General features: G+C 42.4%; 2 protein-coding genes across 4 annotated transcripts in view; both read right to left on the minus strand.

Moving 5' to 3' along the window:
• tiam2a (TIAM Rac1 associated GEF 2a) overlaps positions 1-10,838 on the minus strand; it is an 88,354-nt gene extending 77,516 nt beyond the window's left edge. The window contains exon 1 of one of the 2 annotated variants that reach the window (XM_083924271.1): positions 10,809-10,838. The gene's annotated coding sequence lies outside the window, so the exon portion shown is untranslated. Of the gene's footprint in view, positions 1-10,804 lie in introns of both variants that reach the window. The other variant, XM_083924269.1, reaches the window with a different exon arrangement.
• scaf8 (SR-related CTD-associated factor 8) overlaps positions 9,240-25,451 on the minus strand; it is a 28,061-nt gene continuing 11,849 nt past the window's right edge. Inside the window, exons 3-20 of one of the 2 annotated variants that reach the window (XM_083924273.1) lie at positions 19,693-19,737; positions 19,161-19,322; positions 18,499-18,655; positions 18,258-18,385; positions 17,915-18,091; positions 17,745-17,821; positions 17,516-17,636; positions 17,079-17,210; positions 16,733-16,842; positions 16,044-16,237; positions 15,852-15,952; positions 15,410-15,523; positions 15,056-15,212; positions 13,846-13,976; positions 13,533-13,674; positions 13,392-13,439; positions 13,042-13,248; positions 9,240-12,794 (exon numbers count right to left, since the gene is read on the minus strand). In XM_083924273.1, coding sequence (XP_083780399.1) covers positions 10,819-12,794; positions 13,042-13,248; positions 13,392-13,439; positions 13,533-13,674; positions 13,846-13,976; positions 15,056-15,212; positions 15,410-15,523; positions 15,852-15,952; positions 16,044-16,237; positions 16,733-16,842; positions 17,079-17,210; positions 17,516-17,636; positions 17,745-17,821; positions 17,915-18,091; positions 18,258-18,385; positions 18,499-18,655; positions 19,161-19,322; positions 19,693-19,737 — 4,179 coding nt within the window. In that variant the 3' untranslated portion in view covers positions 9,240-10,818. Of the gene's footprint in view, positions 12,795-13,041; positions 13,249-13,391; positions 13,440-13,532; positions 13,675-13,845; positions 13,977-15,055; positions 15,213-15,409; positions 15,524-15,851; positions 15,953-16,043; positions 16,238-16,732; positions 16,843-17,078; positions 17,211-17,515; positions 17,637-17,744; positions 17,825-17,914; positions 18,092-18,257; positions 18,386-18,498; positions 18,656-19,160; positions 19,323-19,692; positions 19,738-25,451 lie in introns of both variants that reach the window. The other variant, XM_083924272.1, reaches the window with a different exon arrangement.

Below are 25,451 nucleotides of genomic sequence, written 5' to 3' on the forward strand. Positions count from 1 at the left end.
GTTGAATTAAACTGTTCAGGCTCTTGTTGTGTCTATTGTTTGACATCAGTGCACACTCCAAACTCTTCCATGTTGTCCTGATATGTAATTACTTGTGGCATTCTCTTTCTCATTAGCATTTACTGTGCTGACAAAGCGACATTATCCAAAGACAGAGGACTAACAATTTAGCAACAAAAAGCGGTTTGTCTTTTATTTTTTAATACAGATTAAATAAAATACCATTAAAAAAAACAATTGTGTACATGTATTCAGGCTATCTAAAAAAACAGTTAAGAAAGGTAGAAAGTGGTCCCTAAAAGTTAGTTAGTTAATACATTTCAGCAAATTTGAGCAGATCTTCTACATTAAAGGTCCCATATTGTAATACCTGAGATAAACATGTCTTTTATTTTTACTTTAAAGTAAGTCTAGGTGTTCTATAATTTCTCAGACAGTATCAAAAAGCTCAATAAGAGAAATGCACACAGCCTTTATTGAGAAACTTTACCTTTAAACAAGCCATCAGGACTTCCAACCTGCTTTGATGTCACAACTATATTATATATAGGAAGAAAGTGCCGCTACAGTGCCCTTATAGTCATTCTCAGGCTGCAACAATGGGCACAGAGACGCTGTGAGCACAGATGCTGAAGACCTGAAAACACTCATCAACCAGAGCAGACTGGACATTTTCAATAGGGGGTCTTAAAGACACAGGCACTAAAACGGGATGTGTTTCAGACAGAGACTGCTTCCAGGTATATTAACACAGACATATGAGAAAATCATGTTTTTTTTTTAACTTTAACTTTTTTAATTAAAGCATGTAAACATGTTCTATGTGTATTTATCTAGTAGGAAACTGAAAATGATCGTAATGTATCTCTTTTAAAAAGGAGCTGTGCATTTTTCTTCACAGCTACTGTAAAACCTGTAGATTTTCACATTTCCACTTACGCACAGCATAGAAAATGTAAAACTGTTATGAGTAGTTCAACCAAGGACACATGGTCATTTTATATTCTCATTATAACGGCACCAACTAATTGGTAATTTCCTTCTACACAGGTAAAATTATTTAGGTAACATTCCCTCTAGTCTAAAGGGTAATTTACTGCTCTCCATGGCCTATCCGGGTATGATGGAAATTAATCCTAAAAATAACCTTCAAGTTCTTCTTTAAACTGTTTTTTTTTAATTTTATGAATAAGGCTCCAATTGAGAGGGTCGGTTACCAGGGAACCTGACCAGACTGTGACACGCTTCACTGGGCCGTAAAAAAAGGATGGCGAGTGGAGAACAAGAGCTAGAGGAGAGGTGAGAAGCAAATGGTCAGAGGGATAAAAAAGGATAAGGAGAGGAAGCAGAGCGGAAGAATAATGAAGGGGTGAAAGAAAGAAAGGGGAAAAGTCCCACCGAGGAGTTTAGAGTGGAGAGAAAAATGGATGAGGGAAGAAAGACAAAGATGACATTTTTATTTGATAATAGTAATTATAGGACCATCATCTACTGGTGGCCATATTTACCCACCTGAATATTTACAACTACATCTCCACAAGAATGAGCAGAGGGACAGGGAGGAAGAGTGTGAGAGAGCGGAGAAAGCATCCCCTCTACATCTTCTCTAGGTCATGGACTTCTCAACCCTGATTACAGACACACACGCTTTGTCTCACACACATACAGTACATTGGTGTGACATCTGCTGTGGATTGGCCCTGTCACACTGCAGTATCTGCTGGGGCTGTCCGTCACAGATGTTCACAGTGAGGTCCCCCCCCTCCTGTCCATCCCTCCACCCCCGGGAGAGTACAGAACAGCAGTCCGGAGAGACACAGAGACAGGAAATCTGTTCTTTATCTATTGAACGGGCCAGCGGATCCATCAGGAGTGTGTGATTCATGAATGTACTGTAGCATTTTTGTAGGTAGGACTGTTTTTTTCCGTGTGTGTGTGTGTGTGTGTGTGTGTGTGTGTGTGTGACAGCCTGGATGTCTGATGCCTGCTTGTCATTAATAAACATGATCATGAATGTTTAATCCCCATCAGCGGGGTGGCAGGGGAACCCTCGTGGGTGATATTGACAAAGTCACACACACACACACACACACACTGGACAGATTGGTAAAGCGGCAGGAGGGAGATTTAAAGCGCTCAACGTAAGGTTAACCACTCATGAGCAGGACATTGGCTCTCTTCTTCTGTCTTAACATGTAAGAAGATAAGAATTTAACAGGTTTAACTCACACATCCAAATGAATCTCAATATAAAGAACTTTCTGTCTAAAGATAGTGCCGTCCAACCATAGAGAACCCACCAGAGAAGATATTAATTTGCATCTGATGGCTATTTTTCTGCCTGTCTTTAATATGATGCATTGGCTATCATAGGGAATTAACAAGAAGAAAAAACAGTGTGTCTTTAATAAAATTGTATTCAACAAGTTGTTTTTCCAACTCTCAAAAGTACAGCATTGCAGCATGAAACACATGTAAATTAAGATTTTTAAAAAATGTCTATGAAAACTGTTGACAGTTCGGTCTATGGATTACCTGAAGTAGATGGGTAATTGTTTCTGGAAGAAGAAAAAATGTTGTGCCACAAAAACAATTCTCCGGTCACAACACATCTCAAAATGTGTGCAACTAAAACCCAAGCTATCTGCATGGACAGACACCAGTAGTAAATGAGGCAGCTTTATTTAGAATAACTTTCTGCCTTCAAAGCTCCCAAGTCAGTCCATCTCTCCATTTCAAACATCTGATATGATTCCATTTGGATGTACGTGAGAAAAACACGGTTCAAAAACATCAATAACAGACACTACCAGGTTTGATCATTCAAAGTACCGTGATCTTTACAAATATGTGTCCTCTCCTCCTAGCCCTCCCCCTCACCCTTCTGCGTGATTCTTGTGAGTCAGGAGTTTCCTATCTTCTTTATTTGACACCGTCTGCTCCGTCTCTTGTGCACACTTCTGAGTGACGCCTCCAACTCTCAGGAGGGAATCGGTTCTTGCCATCATAAACAAACAGGCAGACAACAAGGGGGCCTTCAGGGCTGATTACCAGCTAGCTGCCGCGCCATGCTAACAAACAGCACGGGTAAAGCAAATCAGACCGGGGGCGAGCTAATAGAGTCATATGTGTGGGCAGATACACACACACACATGCACACAAATACCACTTAATGGAAACAATGAGGTTTGTTTTGCCAGTTGATGGACCAGGTGTAACATCTGCAGGAAGAAGCTGAGTCACTCTTTAATAACCAGCTTTTATAAGGTTGTCTTTCCAAATGATGACAGACGTGTGGATGGAGGCGACAGACAGCATGAGAACAAAGGAGCTATAAAATGCCTGCTACGCAATAAGGCTGTGTAAATGTGTGTGCTGTGGCTTTATCACACACCTTCTGTAACTGCAGAGGAGTGCAGGAATGAGACTACATAATCAGAAAATTGATATAATGCTGTGGGAGTTAAATGAGTGTGTATGACAGATAAATGTGCATGCGCCCACTCTCATGAGAGCGATGCTGATGTCAGACTGATAGCTGGAGGCTGCAACCTGTACTTGCCTGTCTTTACTGGTGCCCCCCCCCCCCTTTTCCAGGCACAAAGTGCTGCATTCTCAAACACCTCTTTCCTTGCATATGTCCCCTTTAAACCCACTTCTCAACCCAAACTCACACACATAATTTGTTTTTGTGTTGGCAGATTGAATGAGCTCCCCTGTCAACCACATTACAAACAACAGTCCGTCTGGATCCTCCCTGAAAATCAGGAAAGGTGTTTGTTGCTCATTGTCATCTCCTCGACTACCCTCTCCCACATTTTCCCAGACTCCTCCCAGTGTCTTTGTGACCTTTAACCTCCTATGCCCCGATGACTCCACACTGACCCCATGATAAGCGCAGTTTGAGACAAGAAGCAGAAGCCCTAACAGAGCTTTCTAATGAGACAAGTAAACAGATGACGCGTGTTTACTGATATTTGTGTTTTGAAATGGGGCCACTAACAGGAACGATTAGGGACTAACACTGTTAACAGAGACAACAGTTGCAGACATCATTCCTAAAATGTGAATGTTCTGTCTCTGCCTGTGTAAACCATGTTCACACTAATGGCTTGACTTGGAGTTGCTATGCGGCACAGCTGACACACTGCCAATACACGCATAGTTAGTTATGTGTGTAGGAAAAGGTATTCAGAGACAGGCATGTAGACCACTGATAACACAAAACACCTCCTCAGTATGCAAATACACACTAATTTGGCAAACACAGACTTTCCCTCATCCTGCTCCTGGCATGACGTAAAAAAGAAAATACTCGCTTTCACATTTTTGTATTAGTCCCGAGAGAGGATGAAATGGAAGTTGGGGAGAAAAACAGACAAGTTGCTACCTTCAAAAAGAAAAGTAGAGCAGCACTCACTCTATAGAGGAGAACAATCAACGGCATTAGCTAGAAATATTGGATGCCTTTCACTAGAGCTGAAGAAACATCCACACATAAAGGCCACAGCTGTGATTTCGAAGTAAATGTAATCATTTTATAAAATAAAGGCAACCTACACATTTATCAGAAAGGTTTATCACGTTGGGAGAGTGAACGAGTTATGGGATGTGTGTGGCAGTATTACGTATTTTATTTGTGGAAAGGGATGTTAATGTCAACATGTTAAGTCACTCAGGAGATGGTGTGTATTGTTGGCAAAGATGTGAAAAGGAGCTAAATAGAAATACACATTCATTTTGAGCCACGTTAGCAGCATGGCTCTACATGTGACAATAATACCAGATGGATTGCCATGACATCCTGTACAGGCGTTCCATGGTTCCCAGAAAATAAACCCTAATGACTTGGTCGATCCCTGGACTCTTCCTGTGGCCCCACTGTGTCTCAACACTTATTTGATGAATTGGCACAAAATGTGGAGTTAATGCGTCTCCGTCCAGATTAATTGTAATCACTTTATTGATCTTCTCACTTTTTATGTAGCGCCACCATCAGGTCAAACGTTTAATTAGCCAGTATTGGGGCTCATGGCCAAATACCTGCAGAGCTAACTGACACCCCCATCAGCCTCAGCTGCACTTTGTATTTAGTGCTAAAAAGCAAATGTTACCATGCTAACAAACTAAAGTGAAATCTGGATCAGTTTCATTGGCCAAGTGTGCTTTTGCATACACAAAATGTTACTCCAGTTTACAGCAGCTTCTAGTACTTACATATATCAATCAAAACAGAAACAGAGGACAACTGAATAAAAAGAATAGACAGAATTCTGGGGTTAAGTGAGTGTTATTATGGCTGAATAATTAGAACCAATATACACAAAATGTATATTGCACATCTATTTAACAATGTAGTGCACATGTGAGAGGAGTAGGTGAGAGAAGACAGTCTGTCTTGAGTACTGGGTCTGTCTAAATGGTGAACATGATAAACACTATAATTGCTAAACTACAGCATGTTAGTCGCATGGCTGTAGACTCTTGTTTCAACCTCACAGGTGCTAGAGGAGAAGTCAAGAAGTCGATCACCAAAGACAGAAGGATCCACCCTGACCACCATGGACACCGGTGCCTGATTTAACGAGAAAGATGTCGACCAAAGTGATGGCCCGACAGACCTCTAGTGTGTCTAAGAAAAAAACAACTCTAATTGACATGTTAAGTAATACTAAGTGAACTAACAAGGAGTAACATAACCATTATAAAGTACACCTACAGAAGTCATCTAACAGCAGAGAACTAACGTGAAAGACGTCTGGATATCAATCACCTGCTTTAAATTATATTCATGTGCTGTCTCTTTTATTTGATGAAGGCCATAATGGATCAGCCTTGAATGTTCCTGTCCTGGGTGTTGTGCGTCGTCTGCTTCTCTTATTTTAAAATGCAAAACAATAATCTCCCTCTGGCTGCAAGAATTAAAATTCCTACTGGAGCTTAAAAGAGCAGCGAAGTGAGAACCTTAAGACTTCTTTCTAAGCCCCAGTGTTGGCAGGTACACATCCTGCTAAAGTGCCTCTGAGCAAGCCACTGGATCCCCACCAACAACCAGCTACAGGGCTGCTGCTCGGACTTCCTGCACTGTCAGCAAGTTTTCAGCAATTGGGAACCCAGGACTAAGCTAAATTCCTGGGTTTAACAATTTCCCCCTGGGATTATTTAAGTATTTCTGATTGGGATTCTGAAGGGAACGTTGGACACCTCGGCCCAGTTCGGAAGAGTCTGCTGGCTCTGATAACGGGGAGCCAGGCAGACAGCGGCAGTGACAGTGTTCTTGAAGGCAGAGGACACTCCCACAAAGGTGAGTAATTACTGTAGCTGCTGAGTGGGAGACGAGATAGGAGATTCCTCTCCTGCATAACTAGGCTGATGGAAGATAGATGGCTCTGTTTTCTGCTCTTACTCGGTCTCCGGTGCTCATTTATTCGCGTGAGCAGCCACACCAGCGCTCTCCACTTGTCAGACTCCGCCATGTGCGAATATGATATCTGGCCACAGGCTGTCTAAAAGATAGAGGCTGATTTTAGTCTGGAGGCGTTTGGGAGGCCTAATCAATAGCTTTAATCAATTAAGAATGCAGCAACTGAGAAGCTGGAGAAAAGGGCCAAGTCTCACACTAAAAAGGCCTCATTCCATTTATCAAAGCGCTCCTGTATCGATCTGAAAGAAGAAATGGAAATAGGTATCTGACAAATCAATTTCAGACTGGTGGCACCGTGAAGATTCTGCATGGCAGCAATTTTCTATGCCCTTATCCTTACGCTGAGCATGTTGTTGTTTCAAAGGAGGTGCTTTCATGTGTAGATATACTTCTCTGTGGTACTGGTGGGCTTTTATTTGTGTAAGAAAGGTGAGCACTGCAGATTTTGCGATGTCGCACTCCAAGAACCCAGTCTGCAAAGAGCAACACTCCTCTGCCAGCCATATGGGTGAGAGCTGCAGTACCACACTGACCTCCAATGGTCAGACGTGGTACTGACACTACACAGATTGTGGTCCATTCTGAAAGTTTCTATTGTGGAAAAATAGACCACAAGCCTTCAATATAACCAAAACTTGAGTTAACTATGACTTGAAGTTCAACATCTTCAAGCAATATTAGACTAGGAGATTTTATGATTTCCCCATGTCATATTAAAACTCATTTACAGGCTAAAACTTAACCCTCATCGCTCTAATTGACATCCTCACAGAAGGGAACTTCTCTGCCTCTGACCTACAGCAATAAACAAACATTACCTACACATGGGTATGAGCTAGCAGTGTGTAATTATACCATGCCATTATGGTTTAGTTGCTGGGATAATCCCCAACTAAAAGGTCAGGTCCACTTTGTTTTGTTTCCATGGGCTTGGCTAAGGGCTTTAAATGGAGTATAACATGACAATGATGTGCAAATAGCTTAGCATAGGACCTCCTTTAGACTCAGAGTGAGTCAGGACTGCGCCTGTTAGTTGCCCTGGCTTTAATGTACGGCTTGCAGAGGAAGAAATGTACAAAATCAGAAGCTAATCCCCATTAGCAAACAGAGATATATAACTCAAGGATTCTTGCCCTCCATAGAGTGAGGATTTATTTTATTGCAGTCTAAGAGAGAGCTAGCCAACTGCTGTGTACATATTATATGTCTGTTTCAGGGCAGATAGTGGTTGATTCAAAGTCTGTCTGTGGGGAGGTCAGTGGGAGGCGCGAACTGGCTGACTGCCCGGGCCCTTTGGGAAGCAGGTGGGAGCTAGAAATTTATAGACTCTTAGTAGGAGACACACAACTGGATATTGCCAGCCTGGCTTCATCCCTTTACAGGTCTCTGGATTCAAAATCCTGAGCCAAACTATGACACATTTTTTTTCCTGTGTATTAATGTGTGGATTAGCAGGCTAAGCTCAGGTGTAATTGGAGGTAACGGTATTATGCAGCACATTCAGCTGCTCTTCTATTGTTTTGTTTCTCCATAAAAATAAAAAGTGCTGAAATGGCATCGGTGGACACCATGATGTAGGCGGGTGCTTAAATAAATCATCTTTCCGACACTAGCCGGGCCATAAATGAGTACAGAGAAGAGCTTGGTGCCAACATGTGCTGTGTAAGCACTTCCTTCAGCTGTAGCAGCCGGGTCTCTAGCAGTGCGGGTGGGGGTGGGGGGTACAGCAGCAGCCAGCATCTTCTCCTACTTCCTCCACATCTCCCTCATTTGTGTATTCCCTCTGTACCCTTTTGTTCTTTGGAGGTGAGTGCCAGATGGCTGCTTTATGCTTTTTTTTATCTCTAATATAGGAACGGTGCCTTGCGGGAAACGCGCCCTTTGCTTGGACTTATTAGGCAGATTATTGGACTGGTTTATTAGAAGGGCATTTGGTAGTTATCTACACCTTTATTGTTAGGTGTGGAATAAAGTATGTCGCGGTGTTTTGACAGTGTTGTTTGTTCAGCCTCTCAGGTGTCATGGGAGGTTTTTGATTGCTGGCCTCTACGCTTGCCTTAAAATAGGCAAACTATGACATAGTCAAAAAAAAAAAAGTCAATTACTACAGTCTAGATGGTTTATATTTTTAGAAATTAAGAAATAAGGATATGTGATACTTATCTCAATGCACAACCTGGTATACTAGTTATGTCCCATCATCTCTTTCCATTTCCATTGGTTTTAAGTACTAAAATGGATCTGTTGTCTCAGTTTGAAGCTGCGTGTTGATGTGTGTTCAAGAAGTCATCGGTTCGGCCTGAGTCAGGATTCATGACAATAAGAGCTGTAAAAATCTGATGCACCTTCAACTTTTATTCAACATCACAACTCCTGTAGTAGACATTTGGTCTGAGAGAACAGCAGACTATGGATTTCTAGTAGTATGTCTCAACAGAAGAGCACTACATGTATGAAATGACAAAAGAGAGACGAAGGTTAAACATGGCTACAGGCCTGCATGCACAGAACGATGGAGTATATAGACTCGTTCTCCTCTAGGTGAGTGCTGTACAAACCGCCCAGCTACTAGGGCTGTAACAGTACATGTATTTGCCCTGAACAGTTACAGAGGTATAGGATGTTTGGTTCAGTATGAGTCATTGGTTCGGTACGACCCGGCCCTGTGACCCCAAACACGTCCAAATAGTTTATTTATGTCTACTACTCACACACGTGGAAGAGAAATCCAGGAGTTTTGGCACTAGTTGATGTTTATCATCTGTAGCATGCTAGTCGGCTTAGCCCGACAAAGTCAGACTGTATGCAGACATTGTTCAGCTGAAGTCAGGGATGTCTCTGGACACACACTTCGAGCATTTTATTTAGGACGTTAAAGTACCAAATTGAAGCATTTGGTCAATGCGCTTGAGCCGCGTGTTTACCTGTGCATTGTAGTTAATCTGTTGTGTCCGCAATGTAGAAATGAGCGCAATCCGCAGCCCAGTTCAGGAATTATCAACATGTTGGAGTCTTATGAAGGAGCATTACAGACATTTGTGTTATTTGTATTTTCTTATTGACAATATGCCAGTATTTGTGTGCCTTAACTGTTACAGTAAAGATTATGGCCTGTTAAATCTTTATACTTCTTACTTATATAAAACATTTCTGCGTTCTTTGTTGTTTTCCCTGTTGTACTGAAAACATACTGTACCATGACCCCAAAACTGAGGTGAATACCGAACCGGGAGTTTTGTACCGTTACACCCCTACCAGCTACCATTCAAACGGTAGGCCAGTCAATTCCGGTCAGTTCATTGTGTTCATAGAGCTGCCTAAAACAGTTGCACGCAGAGTCTGGAGTACATCACACAGTAGTGCTGGGTAGCATCATGAACGACAAATCCATTCAAAAAGGCACAATCCCATCCTCAACAGTCACCCAGCAAAAGCTTAGGGAAACATACAGGCTGAAGTCATCATAAACTAAAAACTACAAGTCCCACGGTTGAATCCAACAAAGTGCTCTGTGGATGGATGGTATAGCAGCAACTTGAGTTACGAGAACATCAAATCGACTGAAGTGACAGCACACAATGTGTACGAGTCTGAAAAGCAGTCTTAGTTTCCACTGGTCCTGGGTCAGAAAACAGTCCTAAAGCATGTGTTTTTTGAAACAGACAAAGCATGTTTATTTCAAACTAAAACAATATGCAGCCAACATGAGATCATCCCTCTGTTCTTTTTCTTCCCCTTGGCATGTAAGTTTCTCTTTATGTTCACTGTATAATTGGAAACAAATTACAGACATTTATTTTGGGGATACAACATTTTCATGTTTTCATTTTAAAATGTTCATTTCCCCCCCCCAATTATAAGCACCTGTACTGGTCTCACTGTATGCAGAATATTTTCTGCATAGAAACAGAAAGCATTGTAGGACACCACAAAAGCATTCACTGAAAACTTTGCAGCAGCATTTTAAAAGAAGAGGAGACAGAAATTGGGCCAGCAACTGCCTTTTTCAAGTATTATGTGTAATTGTATTCAATCCGTTGTCGAACAGCCAGGATGTTTTTACTCTCTTCCATAGGAAGGTCAAAGCGCATTTTCCCCATATACAATTGAAACATTTTGGTAGGCAATTCAATAAAATTCGCCACGCTTGGATTAAACGGGTGGGGTGGTGTTACAACTTAAAGGAAATAAAAACACAAACAAAATTGTCTACCAATAAATCAGCTAACGAGCCTTCTATTTAAGTACACTGGTATTTGTGAAAGATAAAATCATTTGTTATTGGTTATAAGACAATAACTGATGTGAGTCAGTCCCGTGTGGTGGTTTGCGGACATGAGTACAGAGAAGAAGAGACAACTTTACAAAATGATCTTTTACCTACTGAGTGATGATTATGTCCCCTCAGTGTCTGTGACAGTGTCTACCACTGGCTGACTCGCAGCTTCCTCCATGGGCTCACTCTGTTCATTGTCTACGTCTTCAGGAGATGCAAGCTGCTCCTGCTCCGGTTCACTTTCAGGGAGCGCAGAATCAGGAGAGGGTTGTTCAGTGGGCTCAGGAGAGAGCTCAGGAGAGGCCTCAGGTGTAGATTCAGCCACAGTGCTATTGTCCATCCCAGATCCATTGACCCACTGGGGTGAGGAGGCTCCCTCTTGTGATTCCTCCTCATCCTCCTGTGGGCTTTCCTGCTCCTTCAGAGAGTGACTCCATTCAGGGGGGCTGTCTTGTATGAAGGCCACAGGTGAGTCCTGGGATGAGGCCTCAACCAGCAGTGAGGCTGGGCTTGGGGTCTCAGTGTCTAGAGAGGCGGTGTTTTGGGGGTGTGACTGGGCTGGGAACTGGTCTGGGGACTGGGCAGAGGGGTCTGATGGTGATTCTGTTTGTGGAGGGGTGTCAAGTTGCGGTGATGACTCGGCCTGGTTGGGAGCCTCAGTCAACGGGCTCTGACTTTTGTTGTCAGATGAAAGGTCAGGTGATTGGGCTGAGGGAGGTGACTCTGCCCGAGATGTCTCAGACAGAGCTGGGGTTTCTGACTGGGGCTCCAGCACAGCTGTTTGGCTCTGGGATGGAGGTGGAGACTTAATCTGAACTTGAGGCAGAGGCTGATTAAGACCCAAGAGAGAGGGTTTGGCCTGAGCTTGAGGCAGGAGTGGGGACTGGAATCGTGGGTGAATCTGGGGGTTCAATTTAAGTGGTGAGAGCAGTTTGCCTTGGTTCAGGGTCAGATTGGGATTAAGAGAAGGAGTTGGAAGTAGAGGAGTAGGCAGAGGGAGAAGAGGTGTCCAGCCCCCTCGCTCACGTTCCCTCTCGCGGTCTCTCTCTTTGTCACGGTCTCTGTCACGTTCATTCTCTCTGGTGCGATCTCTGCCTCGCTCCCTGTCTCTCTCCCTATCACGTTCTCGCTCTCGGCTGTGACGGTTGCCATTCATCTCCCTCCTGAAGTCAAAATCTCTTTCATCTCTGTCCCTTTGCCGGTCCCACGGGCGTCGTCGCTCATCTAGGTCCTGATGCAGTTCGCTGTCAAAAGGTGCTGTGCCGCCGCCACCACTACGGTTCCAGGCCTGTGGCCCACCAACAGTTCCAGCATTCCCTGAAACTCTAGCTGGTCCTCCTGCTGTCCCAGGACGGCTGTCAAAGCGGTTGGGGAAGTTCTGGCCAGGCGTGGTCCGCTCCTCCTGGAAGCCTTTTGGACCGCCTGGGGCCTGTAACCCTCCTCGCATGCTGTCTCGTTCATCAAAGTCCCCTCTGGTCTGGTTCCAGCGGTTATCAGGAGTGAACCCTGCAAGAGCCTGCAGACGTCCCACTAGGCTGGTTCTGCCTGGCTGAGTCCCTGGGGTCTGCAGCAAAGGAGGCCTTCCTCCTCCACCACCACCTCCTGCTGCTGCTGCTGCTGCTGCTGCTGCTGCTGCTGCTCCGCCACCACCACCTCCATGGGGCTCCCCCCTATGATCTGGTGGAGGGGTCCTCAGCAGGCCTGTGCTCTGCTGTTCCATTGGAGGGAAGCGGTAGTCCTGGTCTTTGCCCTCATCAGCTCCAGAGGAAGATTCCTCTTCTGCCTTGGATACATTTTCATTGGAAAGGTTGGGGGCCCTATTGAAGAGGTCCATCTGAGAGAAGGGAGCCCTGGCACGGGCTTGAGCCTGGAGAGAACTTTCAAGGAGGCCAGCTGCCTGTTGGACAGGGCCCTGCTGCATGAGGAGAGGGAAGCGGGCAGAACCAGGTTGAAGGAGGTTAGGTCGCACATCCAGAGGCAGCAGGCCAGGCATTCTCTGCCCTGTCAGAGCAGACTGATGCAGCTGGTGTGTTAGAGAAGCTGTGGGGTGCATGCCAAGGAGACCCATCCCACTGCGGACTGCATTTTGCATGCCTGGGGACAAAACACAATGAAAAACATAAGTAAAAAAATGTTCTCAGCTAAATACAAATAACCTTTATAATTATAATGAAAAATGTTTAAAAAATATGATCAAAGTGTCTATCACTGGTTAAAGCAAAAACAATAAATTAAATGTGAGCCTGAAAAGTCAATGTGTACAATGTATAGAACGTAAGTATTATATGAATTTAAAATAAATACATCTCTTTCATGCCATAACACAGTAGCACTGTCTAACCTTGCAGTGTTAGCTCTGCAGCAGCATCCATACCATCTGCAGACTGTGATATTTTATCATTGGCGGCTTGCTGAGTTTGGACTCCCACTGGGTTGAACACACCGGCCATAAAGCCGCCAGGGATAGTGCTGGTCGGAGGAATCATTGCACCGAATGGTGAATCCTTGACAGCTTCTTGGCTGGCTGCCACTGAAGACTGCACTAGAGCTATAGGTGGGTACAGGAGAAAACAACCAATTTAATTTAAGCTAATAAATTCAAACTAAATAGTTCAAAGGACATTGGACACTGTCCTTTTTTCAAAACTATGTGCATGTATTAGTCACAAGAGTAGCATGTCAAATACTCACAAGAAGCTGCTGAGGCCATGGCTGCTGTCTGTGCTGCCTGCAAAAAACCTGCACAACAGATATTTTGTGTAAGCTTGAGAATTTCTGTAAGTCTGATTCATATTCTTTACATATTTTTTATATGACAGTTGTGTAATTTACCTGGTGGAGGCTGTGAGGCATTAAAGCCAGCCCTTAAGAAGGGTGGTGGCGGCCCGTAGCCTGGTGGGGGTATGCCCATAGAGACAGGGAAGGAAGGTGGTATCAAACCTACTGCACTGGGAAGAGCCTGGGTCACTGGGAGCTGGATGAAAGAGATATGAGAGTGTGCATACAAGACATGGATAAGTTAATGGCATAATGTCCATAATGTACCCAAGTCCCCAATCATGTACCAGTAGCTGCCCAATTGAAAATTGCCATATGTGCCTTGTACTGTTCCATTCTATCCACAGATTGAGACCCTCTTCAGTACCTGTACAGGCATCATGGTGACCTGCTGGCTGTAGGTCTCAGTCTGGATGTTAGATGCTGCTGTAGTCTCAGTGATTACGGGCTGACTTGTAACTTCCTTGGCTGACTCAGCATTCTTGGCTGCTTCCCATTCTGTAGATACAGACAAGAAGATGAAAACGAAGTACTGGAGATTTTAGAGCCAAGCCGTATTTTTCCAACTCAAGCTTTTCTCTTAAATTTTCAATGCGGGTGGGGGATTCACAATGGGATTTCTTAAAGGATTTGGGGTATTACCATAACAAAACAACTGAGGGAACGGGATAGAAAATAAATCCACTCAGTGCCCATCCACACAGACACGTTTTCCAGCAACCGCACAACTTCACTATCGGTTTGGTCGACCATCCACATGGAGGCGGTGTTATCAGAGCCTGAAAACAGTATCTTCTGAAACCGGGTCCCAGAGTGGGTAGATCTGAAAACGTCCCCCTTTCGTTGTCTTCTGGACAGTGAAGCCGCACACTTTGTTAAACGATGATGTCACTGCCCCACCTTTGACCTCTAACCCAATGGCTTCACATAACAACGACAACAACAGTATCGGAGCAGTGCTGCTGTGTAGAAAGAGACGAACCACTGTAGAGTTGCGACATGCACGGGAATGAATTAGGCCTACCATATATTTCTCCCTTTTCCCTGATGGTCTGAATAAGTCGCTAGTTGCTTTTTATGAATAAAAATGCTAAGAAGGTCTGAAAAGTGTGACAGTAACTGAAGAGTGATACGTGCTTTCACATCAGAGTATTGCCAGATTTAGCAAGAAAGTCGCCGGTGTTTGTATAGAGCGCATCTCCGTCTCTTCTTCTCTGCTGTTGGTGTATTTCTGAGGTAAAGTTACGGCACCAAACATAGATCTGGTATGTATATTACAGCATTTTGAGTCGGTTTCACTGGTTACGTGTGAACGCAGATATTCCTTGAGCCAAGGCCGTGTGGACAGAAAACTTTTTATGAACGACAGGGTAAAAAAAAGATCATTTTTGCGTGGACATACCCATAGACGATTAAAGGCTAAGCACTGTTTGTATTTGGATATATGCGGTATGCTTTCATCATGGGTGTAAAACCTGCATGCATATCCTATTTATATACAAACAAACATTGCTAGAGAGTCCACTTGCATAGTGATCGTTTGAAGCAAGTTAATAAGTTTATGTGTTTATTTTCACCATCATTAACGGTTTCCTGGTCAATTATTCCTCCCTCAGCAAAGCCATCCAGGTCATCCAGCTTCACCTTCTCCCAAGGTATGTAGGTGACTCCCAGGTCAACATCCCAAAACTGTTTGTACTCCTGCTTAACCCCCTTGTTCAGAGCCCATGCAATCTGGATCAGATAAACACAAGAAGGTTAAGAAACACCATTTTCCAAAGTCATTTATAGGAGCATACAATGATCATAAAATGTGCCTTGAAAGCTCGATAGTATCTGAGCTTTCACTTTTAGAGGTCATTGGAAAAAAATTATTAGAAGAACCCACAAGGAGAATGAGAATACGATCAATTTAGAAAGATAATGTGTACCTTGATGACTTTGGAGCCAATCTTAAAGGAGCCAGTACTAAGCTTCTGGCGGGCGCGGTATGCATCCTGCCTGTGGACCATACAGATGTAGGCACAGCCTCTCGGAGGGATCATCTGAAGGCACACAAACACAAATCACAATATATAAGTACATGAGAAGGTTCAACAACAAAACAGGTCCATACAGTAGAGAATGACAATATATTCAACTATGTGACTGATGAGAAACATGTAAATGAGAAAAGGAGATGCCATAAATCGGCAGCGATGAGCAATGACAAATAAAAAAAATATATTGTAATAGAAATATTTAAGCCGGTAATGGCAGTTTAACATCACTATATGGTAATGACAAATTCATATTGATGATTTTGGTGATCAAATAACTGGATAACATGCTGTGACTAAATTAGAGGGTCAGGAGGGAGAGAGGTCTACTTACATTGATAGACTCAATCTGGCCAAACTCTTCAAATAAGTTGGTGAGGTCTTGCTGAGTGGCCTTTTTGTCCACTTGGCCCACCCACAGAGTCGTGCTGCACACTAGGTTATGGGTAGAGGGGAAAACTATTACTCATCACAAAAGTACAGCAAATGACTTTGAACATGTTCTGATACAATGACTTCCACTGACCACTTAGAGTCTTTGATCGTATGGGAGGCAGCCCTTTCTTCTGCCGTTCCTTCTCTCGCTCTCGGGCACGTCTTTCACTTGAGTAAGACCGCGATGACTTCCTCTTGCGGTCTCTGGAGCGTGAGCGTGACCGCTTGCGATGTTTCCGCTTCCGTGAGCCAGAGCGGGACCTGGACCGTCTTCTCTTGGGAGACCTACAGAGAGATAACACAAACACCTTTGGAAAGTCTTTTCAGACTGATCTTCATGTTTTTTGTAACACCAGGGCCCGTTCCTTTTCAGCATCGACATGTGTTCAAAGTTCAACATTTGTCCACTTTTGAATGCAAAACAAGTGTCTGAAATTAACCAAAGTACCCATATCACTTTCTGATATAAATGTGATTCATAAAAACACTCTGGTCAGCCTCCGATGTCTTGTATGAATGATTCTATTTATTTGGGCCAATAGTTCTGCATATAGTAAGAAGTATAATTATCAGCATTGTTGGTTACCACTTATACATAAACATCTTCCAGTCAGAACCAGTTCCATACTGAAACAGTACTGGATCTGACCTCCAGGGCAACATTTAGCACCTTCCTAACAAGGTTAAAATATCATTAAGCTTCTCCAACTTATTAAACAGATAATTCAGCAATACATTTAGAAAATTACAATGAGATTTCAGAAATAAGTTAAAACTGACCTGGAGCGCGACCTTGAGCGTGTTCTGGAGCGTGTGCTTACAATCTTCTTCTCTTCTGCCTCAAAGATCTCCTCTTCCATACCATCTGGGCCCTCGTCCAGATCCATATCCTAAAAAAAACAAAACAGGGTCATTTCAACACTGCTCTACACAGAAATGCAAGGTGGCGTAGAAACGGCAGTGATTACTATCAGATCTAGGTCTACGGCTAAATAAATATACTAAGTGCAGTCCTTGTGTTGAGATATTCATTACATTTACAGCAGTAAATAAATACAAGGTACCACCAAGGTATAAATATAATATGATGTAGCAGTTTCGGTAATGGTCCATTGGCCATGCATACCTCTTGTTGGTTGTCTATGGAGTCATCCATCTTGTTATCTTGCTCAGGAAGCTGTGACTGGCTGCTACTCTGAGCAGCCGCAACTGAGTTTTCTTGCCCAAAGATCGAGTCCTGTCCTTCTATACTCATTGCCTGGAGGAATAAAGAGAGGTGTACCTATTATGTCATTTATTAACAAGGCATTTATACAGGCGAGTCTAGGCATATTTATCCATAAGCGTAATTCACATTTTTGAGGAGCTTGAAGAGCTTATGGTATGTGAGGGCCATAGCGTGGTCCTGTGTGTGCAGTGCCTATGAGCGAGTACTAAGCCTTCTGGAGGGTCAGGTAACGCTAAACAAGTTTTTGTGTCATCTATTTGCATAACAGTGGAACTTGGGAGAGAAAAATATTTATATGTTAAACCACATAAGGAAACATCTGTGTGTGTACCTACCTTTTGTTGGTGCTGCTGGTGCTCTAAAAGCTGCTTCTGAAACTGTTCCAGATTCTGCTGTTGTAGCTGTTCAGCCAGCTGATGGAAGAGGGAGCTGTTGATGGGCTCCGACACCATGGGCCTGGAAGTGGTCAGCAGCTCAATTAGATCAATGGAAGGGATTGACACAGTGGAATAATTCTTCGTGTGGGAGAAATAATAGTCTGATCATAAAAAACACTGAACTCACAGCTGAGATGATGAGGAGTCCTTTTTAGATTCCTCACTGCGTTCTGAATCATTCCCAAAATCAAAAGGACCTAGAAGCTTCTGCAAGTAACACACAGCATATCAATCATATTATGAGGCATCAGATGAAGCAAAGAATAATAAGCTTTTGGTTACCGACTGCAGCATTACCTTATTAAAAGAGGATACCCTCTGCTCCAGGGGGTTGAGGCTGTTGGCAGTAGCAGCGGCAGTGAGTTGAGCTGTCAGAGCTTGCAACTGCACCACCAGGCCAGCATCCAAAGCCTGCAGCAGGGACGGCTGGGGCTTCTGCTGCTGCATCTGTAGACTCTGTACCAGCTGCTGCAGCTGCAACAGGTGATAATACTAGTATGTGATGCATTTTTAACACCGATGGCTACACAAACTGCAGAGGCTACTCAAGAAAAGGGACAAAGTATTGTTTTTCTACCCATAACCATATAGTTTCAGGTTCATAGTTTTTTAACTGGAAGGATGAGTGGGCTTCACTAACCTGTTGTCCTTGGGGACTCTGTAGAATTTGTGCCACAGCAGCCACGGTGTCTGTGTTGGTAATCTGGGAAGCCCAATCAGGCAGACTCTGGACTATGTTAGCTGGGGTAGCCGGAGTAGCTGGGGTGCCTTGACATACAGAAACAGAGATTTCTAATATGAAAGTATGAACTTCCATAGTTGGCATCATCAAAGTAGATGGTTATGTGTGAATCTTTCTACTTGTGTGCATTTTGACTGACCAGGTGTAGTGTTATTGACCGGAACAGCACTGCTGGGCAAGACAGGTGTGACGCTGGGAGGGGGAATCCCTGCTGCCATGTCCAATAGAGGCTGGATGATGTCACTCTTGAAGACTGCATTCTTTTGCCACAGGTTCAGGACTCGCACTATCTTGCTCTGGAAATGCAGATAAAGATCACAAGAGAAACTGTGACATAACAGTAAGATGCACTGTGACAGGTGCAGCCTAAAAAAGGGGCTGCTATAATTAAAAAAAGACTTGTTCTTTAAAGCAGAGCTTTCTCACAAGAAAATGTTTTTTTTTAAATATATCTTCAATTTCTCTGCCTTACACATGTTGAAGCTGTTCTATGCTAATGTGCTGCCACCCTGGTTTTGAGTGAATGTGCACAGATTTGGCTCTGACACTTTGCTTTTTTGGGATACCCTCCTGAAGATAGGCATTTGACAGGGCAGTTGCCACACAGCGGTGTGAAAATAGCTTATGAGGGTGACAATTCACTCACTCAGTCGCAACAATAAAATGAAGTGATCCCAATGCCAGTGCCTGATCTATTCCTGAAAGCATTGCTTCCTGTAAAACTGAGGCAGTCTCATCATTTCTCATGAAACTATGACAAGCCACAGAGAGGAACACAAAACCTATTAAAGACTGTCTGACCTTATCATCTGAAGGGCAGCGGTAGAGGTGCTGAAACGTTGCAATGATATTCTTGCTGAAGCGTGGAGCAAAAACATCCTTCTCCATGCCAAACTGGTGCCGCGACTGTCTGACAATTGAGTCGATGACGTACAGCCCGGGGACCTTGTATTCTGGTTTGCACTGAGGATATAGAAACAGACAGCTAGTGTTAGGACACTTCGATTACAGTAAAACAAACTAAAACTTTGATTAGAATTAAAAGTGATATATATATCTAGTTAAAGGGCTACACATATAGATCACAAGCAATTTGTGGAAAATAGATTATTAGAAAAAAATGATCACACACACTGAATATATAAACTACAATGATCTGCCTTTATCTACATGATCTTTTTGATTGGTTTAGGAAAATCTAACTTTTGACTGAATTCACTAAATCATCATCATCACTGAAATGTCCTGTAATGAAAGGTTTGTACATTGACTGTGTTTTAACTCCCAAAATTGTACTTAACCTGGTACAATCCTCATTTAAAACGTAACTCACCTTTTGAATGAACTTCTCCACACTCTGGACAACATGCTTGTAGAACTGAAAGCAAAGGAAAGGAAACATTTTGAGTGACTGCAGTTTTATGAACTTTCAAGAAATGCCACATTGGCTCTAATACCATTTCATCTTTCAAGTTATTTTATCCTTATTTAGAGAGGCTTGCAAAGGTCATACCATCAGTGCAAAAGGTACAATGTCAATGTTGGAGGGTGTAACAGAAAGATGCAAAGAATCACAGTCCAAAAAACGATTACTTTCTTAAATGGGTAATTGGTAAGTGGGGTAAGCCTTAGCAGAGTGTCTTACGCTGAAGCTTTCAACAAAGGTTTAGGAACATAAAAACTGATATCAGGACATTCCCCAAATTTTCCATTCGCCAGTCACATAATAGATTGTTCGGTCTACAGCCTTGCTAGATTGAGTCCATGCACTCTTTAGTCAAATACAGTCTACCAACCAAAATTGTTGTTGATTGCAGTCTGGTTACATTGAATATTGATGACCTTTAAAATGTACTATCCTGCTGTTGTGCGGTGTGACATGAGATGGAAAAAACAGCACAAGCCACACCAAGTTCAAGATAACCACAAAAATAGGCAATTATAAGAGCTTTTTTTGTTGCAAAATCGTGTTTGTTCACAGCCTCATGGTTAGGAACCTGGGGGTTCGATCTGTAAATTTGTGTAGTAGTGTTGTGCATGTACAAGTTTGAAATTAGGGATGCACGGATACAACTTTGTCAGTCTCGATATCGATACCTGGACGTTGGGCTTTGCCAATACCCGATTTTTATTATACTAATGGTAATTTTTCACAACTATTATTAAAAGAACAAAGCAGCACAGGCTATTGTTACAGTGCTGTGAATTTATGATAATTTGTACAGGAATTCAAAATAAAATACAGCAGCTACACTAGGTGAACGACCTCCATATAGCCATGTCTTTGGCTCACTCCATGTTGTTGCTGTGAGTCAACCGGCATGCTATACAGGCGCTGCTCGCATGTGACGTAGCACGCATCACAAAGGAATATGATGGATCGATCCATGGATCTGGCACATAATCTGTTAGCCAATCCAGTGATGCACCTGGTGTACTACTTTAAGACAAGGCGTGACACATTTTTGCCTGCACAGCCAGAGTTTAGATAACAGGTCTGTCAATGTCAGAAAATACATATTCCTGATGTATCAAGGACAGGTACATATAATAACAACAATCATAGACTGGGGCCCTCTGACTGGAGCCCTGTAGTGGCCACAATCACATTCCACTAACCAGTTTCAGGGGTCGTATCTTCAACAGAGCCAGATCACAACAGAAGATGACGGCATTACCTTTCTGGCTCTTTATGGTTGCGCATTTACGATTCTCCTCTGCTCTCTGTTTCTGTGTTTTTGAAAGAAATGTCCCCCCAAAAAGCTGTAAACCTAGGGGTAACACTGCTCCATATCTCTATCGCTGTCCACACATGGTCAGCTCGAGTCGGAGCCAGTGTTTGTCTTGCTACAGCTCCACCTTGGCTACAGCTACAAATGTCTGTGCCTTTGATGCCAATATTTGACCTTTAGAGGTTTGTCCAACAACATTTCATCTGACTGAGAAGCTTATATTTTGGGGAAAATGATATAAACTAAATAACACTGTCCAACATTTCTTGATTTAGCCAACAGCGGCACACAGAGCTCCAGACAGACGGTGATAAGAACAGGAACACTCAAACAAAAACACGACACATCACTGACACAGTATGAAAGTAACAGCCATAACACAATATTCATTCTCAGTGGTTCCTGTGACATGGAAATTACTTTCAGAATACCAATGTTTAAAAATACACAAACAGCCAAATTACACAGAGCTGCAGCTCTGAAAAGTCACGCCACCAAAGACACACCTTCAAGTGGGTGGCCGCTGCAGTGGAAAAGCCATGCTGGCACGCCGAGTTAAGTCGGTACACAAACCATGCATGATGATGTATAAAATACCGAAATTCAAGCCTATATAGTTATTGAGAAAAGTCTTTGCTGAATTACAACTGGAAGATTCAGGGCCCCATACTGCGACCAAATGGTCGTATTTTGCGACCAAAATTTGAGTGTGCGAGACTGAATTTTACTCGTCATACCAATATGTAAGTTGATAAACAGCAACAGAGTGACAGTGACAATATGTAAGCACTGTAAGAAGATATTGCTGTCAGCACAGTAACACAAACCTCATAACACGTGACATAACATCAGACTACAAGTTATAATCACAGTGTCGGCACCTGACGGACCCGAAGCCTCCGCATGTGACGCGCGGGGACAGGCGGTCTCTGCCATATGTCGGAAGCTGTTGAGCCGAGTGACAGCTCCATGGGAATAAATCAACAGTGTTTAACTGATTACTTGAATTTATTTCTCCGCCCAGCGCAGAAAGTGGGGCAGCCGGCAGCAGGTGACAAACAGACTGAGCTGATCAGTCATCTTCAGTGTTGGATTGGGATTTTTTTTAATTGGATTTTTATTGTATTTTCTAAATAGCGTCAAATCCCAACAGAAATTCTTCAAGGATCCCTTTCTTATAGAACAGCTCTATACTTTGTCCTTTTAGTAAACAAACTAAATAGCCTTAAGTTATTTATGTTATTTACACAAAAGCATGTTAATTCTGTCTCTACGTGGTTGTGTGTTTGCAATTCCCAGAAAACTCTGACAGCGTTGGAGATTCACTTGTTAAAGATCGTCTGTTAAATTGTTTGGGAAGAGGCACCACTCCTAACGGGATAAACTAAACTGAAACTTAACTGAGATCCTTTATTATTGAGTTTGAGAAGAGGGTCCACTCCGACAAAAACAACTAAATCAGAATTAAACATACTGAAATTCTTTATTTTGTTGTGCTTGAAACCATAAAGTGATTTATGATTTAACTATGGACTTATTATGTTGGGGAACATTATTTGGACTTTTTGGACAATTATTTAAAAAGACATTTTCTGATGCTGAGTGTAGCTCATTGTGTAATACACTGATTTAAACTACGTTTGCATTGTGGCCTTTGATTATTGCTGTATAATTGTGTTCCTTCTGTCAGGTGATTTTTTTTTACCCCTTTTAACACTGATTTATCCATGTGGGGATTGACCTTTCAATACGAACCTAACCATTAAATTGACTGATTAAACACAGACTGTAAAACCATGATTCCTTTAATTTTTTTGGTCAGAATTTCTGGTTAGTCCGGAGCCCTGAGATTACGTATTTACCCTCAAATATAAGAAGGCTGTGTAGTGTTTTATTTTTCTTGAAATGGTTTGCTTAAGACGCCGTTTGTCTCTGTGTGTCCTGTGATAGACTGGCGTCCAGGGTATACCCCGCCTCACGCCCGATGACAGCTGAGATCGGCTCCAGCGGCCCCCCGATAGGGACAAGTGGTTAAGAATAGATGGATGGATGGATGGATGGATGGTTTGCTTAAGACGCAGAGATTGATGTTGACTGAACAACATTTTCTAATAAAAGCTTGAGTTCTACAATCAGCCAATAGATGGAGTCCAAGTACAAGAGACTGAGTGGCAGTGGTTCCTTATCACAGGGACCAGATAGACTAGAGGAATATGGTCATTTCTATTAAATAAAGTTCAAAAGCCACAGATGATAAGTCTGTCAAGCAACTGCAGACATGCCTACCACATATTATATCAGACTAAGATCACATATAAAGTTAGGTGTTCAAATCAAAGTTCACTCTAAGATAAAGTGCTTATGATATAGTGCTTTATGATTGAGTTGCAAACGCATTCCAACTGTAAAACTGCTGCTTAAATGATATGATTCATCGCGATACGATGTTATATTATTTCTTTGGACGATGATACAATATTTGCTGATATCACAAAACTGCCATGGTGTGATTTTGATTCATTTCAGAGGGCTGTGATCAATATAAATAACTAATATCATATTCAGATTTAACACTTACATTCATATCAACTCACAAAATCTATTTAAATATGATCTGACAATTTTATCACTGAGCTCTTCCGGACATTGAAATAAAAAAGGGGTCTATTCTTTTTAATAAATATTTTAAAAATAAAGACACATCTGAAAGATATGTATCGATACTTTCACTTTGCATCGATGATATTGGGAAATGTGTTGCCAATGAGTTGCAAGGAAACCCGTTCTCCAATCAATACCCTTATCAAATAAATTACATTTTAACCCATCTGGAAAATCTTGCACAAATCTCTGTAACTGAAGCAAATAAAAATAATAATAAATTTCAACTGTGCGCAATCAAGGAAAACAGTTTAGCTCAAACAAAAGTGTGACCAATGTTCAGGAATGGTAATGCACCAGGAAAAAAAATCAATTAACCTTGGCATTTAGAGATAACAATTGTGACACACGCACGCACGCACAATGCAGCCTACAAACAATAAAAGCATCTCACTGGGTATGCCATGTAACATAACCAGCTGTGTGTCCCCAGTGCGGCTTGCGGTGGCTGAACATTAACAGTGTGAAATCGATTTGTGTCAAGATTAGCAATATAATATTAGAAAAGGGTCAGCTGCACCATCCAACTTGCTAGTAAACAGCAGCCTGAAAAGTTATCAGATCTGAGAATAAGACCGATTACTAAAGAGAGGACAGACGCCTTGAAGATGTCAATGACAGCATGGGCCTTGAATACGTAGAAAGTAAATCCATGTAAACAACAACAAGTGTATCATTAGTCCCTGGACGACAATTACAATATGAACACTGACAAATATTTACAGACAAAACATGATTGCTAACAATTAGGAGATCTGCAATTCCCTTTTTCCTTCCTGATGCCGATTCTATAATCAGACTTGTATAATGTTGTGTAGTTGGGTTTTGACAAATTCTTGCCTAACTTGGTCACTAGAGAGCATGTAAAAGCACTAATTCACAATGTGGATGATATCATGACTAAAGTGGTGACTGTGATGAGGATACAACTTGCAAAGTTGGTCTTTTTAAAAGATGATAGCCAAATGACTTTAGTTAGTCAAGGGTCCAAATAAAGTAAATACTGTGAGGAAAAGCCCAATTTCTCTCACTGAATGGCAGAATTTCATCCCACCATATCACACAGTACAGTAAGGGACGGCAATAAAAAATGGATGGAAAATTAAATCTAAAACATACTACAACCCTACTGAGCGCAGACATGCCTCTCCCACACACACAAAAAAACAACACATGCTCATACACCAGTTGCTGCAGTGTGAAACTGTCACTAGGCAACTGATCTAGCATATTTCAGAGCTTGATTAAATATGCCAAGGATGAGAACAACTCTACCTTATTTTTACTATTTAAGTATATTCAGCAAACAATTATGAAAAATAGCACATTCTGCAATGTTCTCACCATTAGAAAGACGAACACATGGCTACCTCATTCAAACTTAGGTACGTGTAATCCCTTGATTTGCCCTGGCTGCCGGTGGGCCCTGCTGACTTTGTGTCGTTCAGATGCTATAGCAGGCTCGGATTTTACAGATACAGTGACGATATTGGCATCACATGAAACTAGAAGATCTAAGGGATCCATTGGCACCAACCATGTCATGCTAGCTTGGAGGGGGTTAAATAATGCTCTAAAGTTAGGCTATATTTTGGTGAGGAAAAACTAGCCATTTTCAAAAAGGGGTCCCTTGACCTCTGACCTTAAGATATCTGAATAAAAATGGGACATGCCCACTACTGCAGTTCCTATTCTAAAA

Source organism: Echiichthys vipera (assembly GCF_963691815.1).
Source record: "Echiichthys vipera genome assembly, chromosome: 12".
In the NCBI taxonomy this organism is placed as follows: domain Eukaryota; kingdom Metazoa; phylum Chordata; class Actinopteri; order Perciformes; family Trachinidae; genus Echiichthys; species Echiichthys vipera.